We start from the raw sequence: 9,638 nt of genomic DNA, 5'->3' as shown, positions 1-9,638 counted from the left end.
TCTGCTGATTTTAGCTTTTGTTCTGCTGATTTTAGCTTTTGTTCTGCTGATTTTAGCTTTTGTTCTGCTGATTTTAGCTTTTGTTCTGCTGATTTTAGCTTTTGTTCTGCTGATTTTAGTTTATGTTCTACTGATTTTAGCTTCCGTTCTGTTGATTTTAGCTTCTGTTCTTCTGATTTTTAGCTTCTGTTCTTCTGAGTTTAGCTTCTGTTCTTCTGATTTTAGCTTATCTTCTGCTGATTTTAGATTTTCTTCTGCTGATTTTAGCTTCTCTTCTGCTGATTTTAGCTTCTCTTCTGCTGATTTTAGCTTCTCTTCTGCTGATTTTGGCTTCTCTTCTGCTGATTTTGGCTTCTCTTCTGCTGATTTTGGCTTCTCTTCTGCTGATTTTAGCTTGTGTTCTGTGTTTTTTTCTGAATATTGCCTGCTGCCATGACAATAGGGTGATCATGATTACCATGTGTTCTTTCATTTGTCTGTTAGCAAAATATCTCATGATCCACTCAGTATCTACACTGAACTTTAGGTCAACGTCTGTTAAACAACCAGAGCTTTTAGCCAGTTTTGTGTTGCTAATGGGAACAAACTGTGGCGGCCATCTTGGATTGGGCAGACCTCAAACGTTCATCAGTTGAAGATATTCAGAACTGACTGAAGCTGATCCTGGCGCTCACCTGACTGATGACTCAGCGCGGCGGCAGAGTCCTCCAACAGGAAGTAGAGGGACTCGTTGGACAGCATCAGACAGCAGGTGAGTTCTGTCTCTGGAGACTTGTAGAGGACCACAGAGAGCCACAGGACGTGTCTCAGCTCCTCCGTCTCTGACTGGTTTAAACACACGATTATAAATAAATAAAGTTGTTTTTATCTAAAAACACCTGACAGGTAAACGTGTTGCTCACTTGTGTTATATATCTGAGGAAGCAGGACTGCAGCTGCTGGAGACTGAGACCAGCCAGGAGCTTCAGTCCTGGGGACAGACCTGGGACGAGGTGAGAGGACGGCTGGTTGTCCTCAGCCTGGAGTCTGGAGGAGTCCCAGCTGAAGAGGAACAAAAAATCAGCAGCAGAACAAAACTGTAAATAAATAAAACAACTGAGACCACTCTGGACCTGCTGGAGCTGAGGGGCGTCGCGTCACAGACGCAGCAGCAGTGACCTCTGGACCGGAGCCCACCTGAAACAACAAACACAAACTGTCAGAGAAGACCACCTGCAGGTCTGATGGTCTGCATGAACAGGGATCTGGAGCTCACCTGGTCCGTGGTGTGGACAGGAGCTGCAGGGTCGGGGCAGGGCCACCATCTTCAGCCCCTCCAGAGAGGCTCTCCTCTGGATCAGGTCACCCAGGAAGGAGCTCCTGTTCTGGGCCAGAGGGAAGAGCAGGAGGAGCCTCTGACCCCCGAGGAGCAGATCCACAGAATGACCACTTCTGCACACAAAATCAGAAAAAAAGATAAATTAAATATTTACAAAACACAAAAACAACTCTGAGCACCGAATGAAGTAACATTACACGTGGAGTGCCTCAGGGTTCTGTACTTGGACCAAAGTTGTTTATATGTGAATGATTTGGTAAGTGTGTCAGGACTTTTTTAATGTGCATTATCTGCAGATGATAGGTTTTTTTATTTGTTTGTGAAAAGTTATAAAACAGCTGTTGGAAACAACGCAGACAGAATTTGCTAAAAGACAAACCTGTTTTAAACTAATTAAACATCATTAAACTTGGATAAAACTAACTACATGATATTCAGTAATAGAAAGAAAATTATTGACGTTCCGTTTAGAGTTGATGATGTTGAGATCTGTAGAGTCACTGAGGTGAAGTTTTTGGGTGTTTTTATTGAGGAAAAACTGACATGGAAATTTCACATAAATCACTTAAGAACAAAAATAACCAAATCCATTGCAGTATTACATAAAATAAGGGAATTATTTAATGATAAAGCACTGTTTATGTTATATAATGCAATAATTCTTCCACATTTGATTTAATGTATTGAAGTCTGGGGGAAAACATGTAAAACACTTATTAATCCTATCTTTATTTTACAGAAAAGAGCCGTAAGAACTATCACCAGAAAACATTACTGTCATCCATCAAATATATTATTTTATCAGTTGAAATTATTGAAATCTTGTGAACTGGTTGATTATAATATTTTGCAGGTCATGTATAAGGCTCATAATAATTTATTATCTTTAAATATTATCAAATTTTGTTAAAAGAGTAAGTAATTATAATCTTAAGGGTATAGAGATGTTTGTAATTTTGCCTAAAATTCAAATTTGAAGGACAGATGTGCTTCAGTTCAAGGAATAAGACTGTGGAATAATCTGGAAAGGGATTATAAAAATGCTGACTCAATTAATTTGTTTAAGAGAATGATAAAAGTTAGTTTGTTGAAGAAATAAATTTGTATAATGTGCATTCATAAGAACTGTTGTTTGAGAAGGAATTGAAGTTTTTTGTTATGTTATTTGAAGATTATTTTTGTTTGAATTTATTTATTTATGGAAAAAGGGGCAGATATTAAAAAAAATTCTTCCTTCTGCTATCTTTCATTTTATTTTATTTGTGATTTGTATTATTTGTTGTTTGTATGGTATTTGTTTTTAAATAAAATGAATAAATTTACAAACAAAAAAAGTAAAAACAGTTTTTAAAGATAAAACAAGCAGAAAATAAAAAGAAAAGAGGAAACAGCAGCTAAAAGCAGAACTGCAGCTAAAAGCTAAAGAAGCAGAACTTTTGGTTTCAGGTCCAGATCTGGAGTACCTGTGTCTGTGTTGTGGGTCGGGACAGGACGCCTGTCCGGTTCTGGCTCCCTCTCTGGGGTCCAGAACCACAGAACCCAGGGGCACCCGGACCAGCCTGCAGCAGGATGAAGAGGAGGACTGATGAAGACCGCTGGCCTCCTGCTGGACCAGCTCTCTGAGGTCCATCCTCAGAACCCACAGGTGTCTGCAGGTGAGGAAGAGGAGTGAGAGGAGGCGGGGCTCCTCAGAGGTGATGTCTGAGAGGAAGGGGGGCGTGTCTGAGGAGGAGGAGGAGGAGCAGAGGATGTGGGCGGGGTAGCCTCCCTGGGCTCCCTGACTCTCCTCCAGCTCCCAGGAGTTGATGAGTGAGGGGGGGAGGAGCTGAGGAGGAACGGGGGGGTCCGGGCCTCTCTGAGACTCTGAGGTCTGGAAGAAACAAACCAGACAGGTTTAAATGATGAGTCAGCGTTTTTAACAGTTAAATCTAAGGTGAGTCCAGAACTGTTGGGTCCTCCTCTCACCTGCAGCAGGGTCTTCAGCTCGGTTCTGGTCCGGCTCAGCTCCTCGGCCTCAGAGAAGACGTACCAGCGGGTGGGACTGGCCTCGACGCCAAAGGACAGACAGGAGTCCGGCAGCTCGGAACAGGAGGACAACATGAGCCGGGAGTACGGCACCAGGAGGTCCACCTGCAGGCCCATCAGAACCTCCTCTGCAGCTGGACTCTGGTTCTGGTCACCTTGCTCCTGATTGGTCGACAGGGAGTCAGGTGACAGCAGGCCCAGCAGCTGGTCCGTCAGCACCAGACACGCCTCCTTCTGCTGCACCTCCTCCTCCTCGACCCGGACGCAGCAGCACCACAAAACCCTGCGGATTACAAGCTCCGCCTCCTTCTCGCACAACTCCTCGAGTCGGCCGTCGTCCTTCTCAGGAACAGGAGCGGGGAGCGACAAGGGGGAGGAGCAAATAGGCTCCTCCCCCGAGTCATCCAGACCCATCTCAAAGTAGCCGTCCCTGGAGCCCGAACTGAAAGAACGAACAGAAAATAAAGATTCAGATTCTTTTATTCTTCTTTAATCTGAACGACTGATAAAAACATCATCTCCCACCTGCAGCTAAAATTAACAAGCTTAAATATCCAAAACACTACCTGAAAGCTACAACACCCAAAGCTAACACAAGCTAAAAGCTAAATTAGTAGATAAGAATAAAGCAATCAAATTATTAACTAAAAGTAAAAACATTAGCAAACATCCAAAAGTAGAATAAAATATTCTAAGGCTAAAAACCAGAAAAACAGCTAAAAGCTAAAATAACCAATACAGTACCTAAAACTTACAATTAGCTAAGCATTAACTAAAAGCTAAAACTACTAACACACAAGCTAAAAGCTAATTTAAGCAAATTAGTAGATAAAAATAAAGCAATCAAATCGTTAGCTAAAAGCACAAACATTAGCAAACATCCAAAAGTAGAATAAAATATTCTAAGGCTAAAAACCAGAAAAACAGCTAAAAGCTAAAATAACCAAAAGAGTACCTAAAAGTTACAATTAGCTAAGCATTAACTAAAGGTTAAAACAACTAACACACAAGCCAAAAGCTAATTTAAGCAAATTAGCTGCTAAAACTTACAGCAATCAAAACCCAGCTAAAAAAGCTAAAACTATAAAATATCAGCTAAAAGCTGAAGATGAGGTAAAAAATGTTTTAATTTATTTTTTATTTATTTCAAACTTTATTCATTTCATAAAAACAAAATTCTATGTACAATAAAAAATAAAATACAAATAAAATTAAATGAAAGGCGGCAGAGAGAAGAAAAAAAAATCTTATAATAAAAAAAAACAGCGAGCTGACAAAAACCTGACTCAGCGTTTTGTAATGAAACAGCTGATTGTAGCTGCAGAGTCACCTGAGACCGCCCACGTCCACCTGAGACTGGGACTCCCTGGAGTCAGACCTCCTCTCCTCCTCGTCCTCCTCCTCTTCGTCCACCATCTCCTCCTTCACAGCCAAGCTGAGACGCTGGGAGAGCTGGGTCATGAAGTCTTTGCTGGAGGAGGTGAAGGAGGACAGGTGAGCAGGAAGCAGAGGGCACCAGGTGGCGCTGCAGGAGGAGCAAGGAGCTTCTGGAGGCCTGGAGGAGGAGGAAGAGGAGCAGATGCAACTGGGAGGAAGAAGAAAAGAAGGAAATTTTAAAAATCTGTTTTATTGGAACGTTTCCTGAAACAAGCATGTTTGAATCTTTGTTTTCTGATCCACTTCCTGTTTGTTTCACAGGTAATTTAGAACCTTTGAAGCGCTTCACACTGACCAGACCGCTGAGGAAGAGGAGGAAGAGGAGTCTGACTGGGTGCAGAGTGATTGTCCAGACAAACTGACCACAGGTAGATTTACCTGCAGGTGAACAGAAACACCTGCTCATCTCATGTTCAGTCGTTCGCTCTGTTTCTTTGTTTCAGTCTCACCTGAGGGGGCGGGGCAGCGTCTGCAGGAGGGAGCGCAGCGGGGGGGACGTCTTCTCTGCTCGTTACTTCTGAAACAGAACGAGGGCTTGAAGTTTTTGGACAAATAAAAGTGCTGCTCGGCTCAGGTGATCTTTAATAAAAAGATGAAAGGAGCTGAAATTTAAAACCTGTCAATGAATATTTCAGCTTTATTTTACTTTATTTGAACCGATGACACGGTCCGAGTTGGAGGCAAAAAAACTCAATAATGCTGAGTCATCACTCTTATCTTTCATTGCTGTATTTAAGTTTCACATTTTTATTTTAGCTGTTAATTCATCAAAATGTTCGGCTAGTTTAGGTAGCTGCTGCCACGACTTTTGTTTTTTGTAACTTTTATACTTTAAACCAAAATGTAACTTTATTAACAAATATTTAAATAACTGAGTGGAAGAAAACAGACGGACGAAATCTGCTTGAGCTACTGGATCTGTTTTAGACTTCTTATGCTACTTTTAGCTTTTAGATAGCATTTAGATAGATTAGCATTTTACTTATTTTAGCTCATCTTTTGCTACTTTTAAGTTTAAGCTAACATTTTGCTCATCGTAGCTTCCAGCAAGCCTTTTGCTACTTTAGGTTTCCAGTTTGTCGGTTGACATTTTTAGCTTTCAACTAACATTCTGATACTTTTATATTTTAGCTAGCCTTTGCTACTTCATCTTTTTGCTACTATTCTGCTTGTTTCAGCCTTTTGCTTCTTTTGGCTTCTAGCTTGTTTTTGCTACATTTAGCTTTTAGATAATATTCTAATGCATTTAGCTGGCTTTATACTACTTTTGGCATTTAGCTACCATTCTGTGATTATTTAACATTTTACATTTTGTAGCTCTATCTTGTCTTTGCTACTTTTAGCTCAACTTTTAGCCATTAGCTACCATTATGATACATTTATATTTTAGCTAGTTTTTAATTACTTTAATCTTTTAGCTACTGTTCTGCTATTATTATTTAACAGTTTACATATTTTGGCTTCTAGCTTGTCTTTTGCTACTTTTAGCTCATTTTTTGCCTTAAAACTACCATTTTGATACATTTTTTTAGCTAAGTTCTGCAACATCTAGCTTCTAGTTTGTCTTTTGCTACTTACAGCTTTTAGCTAACATATTGCTATTTTTAGTTTTTAGCTAGCCTTTTGTTCATTTTAGCTTTTAGCTATTATTCTGTTTTGCTATTTAATTAGCATTTTGCTACTGTTTAGCTAATGTTTGGCTTATATTAGCTTCATCATGTCAGTTTCAGCTTCTTCGGCTCTCGTGCTACATTTTGACAGATTTGTGTTTTCTCAGACAGAACAAACAGAGCATCAGCCCCCCAGCACAGCCTGATACATACATGATTACCTTGGCTGGGGCAGGCAGCCCGCTGGGCCGAGGAGGAAGAGGAGGCGACAGCAGAGGAGCAGCAGGAGGAAGAGGAGGAAGGAGGCGCAGCAGCAGCAGCAGCAGGTCTGATCTCCTCACTGATCTGACAGAAAGGACAAACAGGACGAAGCCTTCAGAGATCATCTAATCTTCACACAAACTTCTTCACAAATTTATCAGGTTTACAAAAATACATCCAGGAACTCTGAAAACCTTTCACTCTGTCTTTATTTAGAATCTAAACGGGCAGAAATAAATGTTTCGTCTCTTCAGCACAAAGAAAAGACTCAATCTGACAACAAAACTCAAAGGTCTGTAAACACAAAGATTTCAGTTTGAGCTCAAACCAGATGAGAACAGATATGATTCTGAGGAAACTGAAGATGTAATGTAAATAAATGTTTGTGTGTTTTTACACATCTGGTTTCATGTCGGCTCACAGAGGTACCAGGTCCAGGATGAAACTCAGACCCCACCCCCGGAGGATCCAGAGGTCTGGTTTCTGTCCTGGACTCGACCACAGACGAGGAGCAGAAGATGTTAGAGCCAACCGATAAAAAGTGTTGGACTTGTGTTCATTTCCTCAGAGTTTAATGTGTTTTTTTTTTTACACTTTATAACATTACAAACAAATACTGTATTATAAAAAAATACAAAAAAAGTTTACAATAAATTTTGCTGTTCAAACATTAAATAAATGACAACACTGTTAAAATATATTGATGTAGCTGATAAAGAATCTGATAAATGAAGAGGAAATTTATCTTAAAGCTCGTTTGTACAACTCAGTCAGTTCAATGAACACAAGCAGTTTTTAAAAACAGGATTAAAACTCTTCTTAAAAGAAAATATATAACTTCAATTCTGTAAAAACTGAATTTAAGTACCTAAACTGTTGCAGTGGACAAAATATATATATATATATATATATCCATAAATAACAGTTTTAACTGCTTTTTTCAGTAAGAAAAAAAAAACTTTAACAGGTGAAATATAATAATTTTGTCAGTTTGAGGACAGGTAACTTAAATGTAGGCGATAAATGTAAAAAGTCAAAGAGGAAAAACCCTTTCAGTAACACAGGTTTAATTTTAGCTTTGGTCCTAAAAAAACATGGTTAATCATTTGTTTCCACTTTATCTCCTCATAATAAATATTTTATTTAAACTCTTAGCCCTGTAAAAACAAAGGAAGCTCCAGTATTTCAGTAAAACTTCAGATTAACGTTGAAAGCTAAAACTGTTGGGCTGCTCTCCAGAGTCAGTGTCTGCCTGCGTCGGCGTGACGGCGGTTACCTTCCTGTCGCCGCTGCTCATTCGGTCTTTGGCTTCTTTGGCTTTCTGAATGGCTTTCAGGACTTCCACCGTGTCCAGCTCCTTCTCCGTCGTCAAACTACAGTCCAGACAAACCTGAAGAGGTGCAGAAAGTTTAGGAAAGAAAACCTGAAGAAGTGCTCAGCAATCTGTGCTTTAGACGGGGAAAACAAACTGAATTCAGGCTGCATCAGAAGGTCAAATTAACTACAGAAATGGCATTTCCTGTGAAAAATGCTGGTGTGAATGCTTCATTAGCTGAAGGCTCAAGTTTAATGCAGGTTCATTTAAAATGTGACAGAAGCACAAAAGGCAGAAATTAGCAGAGCAATAGCTAAAATAGAAGAAAAAGCTAACATTAGCATAATAGGAAGCTAAAGCTAGCAGACAAGTTAAAATTAGCTAACAGATGGTGAAAGTGCTGTAAAAACGCAAAACTAGTAGAAAGAATGAAACAACAAAAAAGTTGCAATTTGTTATAAAACACCTAAAACAGCCAAAATGTGCATCAAAACGTTTAAAATGTAACTGAAAATGCTAAATTTAGCATAAAGAAGCAGAAGGAGCATGTTTACAGAACTTAGCAGAAAGATGCTGAAATGGCCCCCAAAATGTGAAATTAGTTTAAAAACTAATTTTAGCTAACAACAGGTGAACAGTAGCTAAAACTTCAGCAAACAGCTAAAACAAGCAGAAAGCAAGTGAAAGAAGCACAAAAAGTTCAAATTAGCAAAGCTGAAAGCACAAAAAAGTAAAATACAGCAGATGAATAGCAGAAAGGAGTAGATTATAGCTGAAATAGCAGAAAATGGCTAAAAGTATAAAAAAGCAGCTAAAATTAGCACAAGGAAGTAAAAAAAGAGCTGAACCAGAACATAAGCTGTAAGGTGCTGTAAAGATTTAGAAATATTTTGAAAAGTTTTAAGCTCCATTCATTTTCAGTGGAACAAATTTAGCTGAAAAGGTGAAATAGCTAAAAATATATAAATAGCTGAAATACCAAAAGTCATAGCCAAAATGTCCTGCAGGAGCTGAACGTTTGGATGTATGATTTGTTGAAAAAGCACAAAAACTGTTGAACGAGAAATGTTCTGAAAAATGTAGAAAAAAATGATCTGAATCGTGTGAATGGTTGGGATGTGTTCACACTGAGGTGTGTGGGGGTGACCTCAGGGTGATCTCAGGGTGATCAGGGATGATCTCAGGGTGATCAGGGATGATCTCAGAGTGATCAGGGGGTGATCTCAGGGTGATCAGGGGGTGATCTCAGAGTGATCAGGGGTGATCTCAGGGTGATCAGGGATGATCTCAGAGTGATCGGGGGTGATCTCAGGGTGATCAGGGATGATCTCAGGGTGATCTCAGAGTGATCAGGGGTGATCTCAGGGTGATCAGGAATGATCTCAGGGTGATCAGGAATGATCTCAGGCTGATCAGGAATGATCTCAGGGTGATCAGGGGGTGATCTCAGGGTGATCAGGAATGATCTCAGGGTGATCAGGGGGTGATCTCAGGGTGATCAGGGATGATCTCAGAGTGATCAGGGGTGACCTCAGGGTGATCAGGGATGATCTCAGGGTGATCTCAGAGTGATCAGGGGGTGATCTCAGAGTGATCAGGGGGTGATCTCAGAGTGATCAGGGGGTGATCTCAGAGTGATCAGGGGGTGATCTCAGAGTGATCAGGAATGATC

General features: G+C 40.0%; 2 protein-coding genes across 2 annotated transcripts in view; one reads left to right on the top strand and one right to left on the bottom strand.

Moving 5' to 3' along the window:
- Window positions 1-9,638, top strand: part of LOC106522354 (tripartite motif-containing protein 35) — a gene marked incomplete at its 3' end in the record, with an annotated part of 221,193 nt that overhangs the window by 198,760 nt on the left and 12,795 nt on the right.
- Window positions 1-9,638, bottom strand: part of nisch (nischarin) — a gene marked incomplete in the record, with an annotated part of 25,890 nt that overhangs the window by 5,006 nt on the left and 11,246 nt on the right. The window contains 11 exon segments of the mRNA XM_014015326.1: window positions 675-825; window positions 903-1,041; window positions 1,113-1,176; window positions 1,256-1,431; window positions 2,782-3,188; window positions 3,284-3,785; window positions 4,674-4,928; window positions 5,076-5,158; window positions 5,230-5,297; window positions 6,612-6,735; window positions 7,928-8,041. Coding sequence (XP_013870780.1) covers window positions 675-825; window positions 903-1,041; window positions 1,113-1,176; window positions 1,256-1,431; window positions 2,782-3,188; window positions 3,284-3,785; window positions 4,674-4,928; window positions 5,076-5,158; window positions 5,230-5,297; window positions 6,612-6,735; window positions 7,928-8,041 — 2,083 coding nt within the window.

Source organism: Austrofundulus limnaeus, unplaced genomic scaffold (genome assembly GCF_001266775.1).
Source record: "Austrofundulus limnaeus strain Quisiro unplaced genomic scaffold, Austrofundulus_limnaeus-1.0 Scaffold127, whole genome shotgun sequence".
Taxonomy (NCBI): Eukaryota; Metazoa; Chordata; class Actinopteri; order Cyprinodontiformes; family Rivulidae; genus Austrofundulus; species Austrofundulus limnaeus.
Note: the sequence above shows the minus strand (reverse complement) of the source record. Positions and strands in the feature narration are given on the sequence as shown.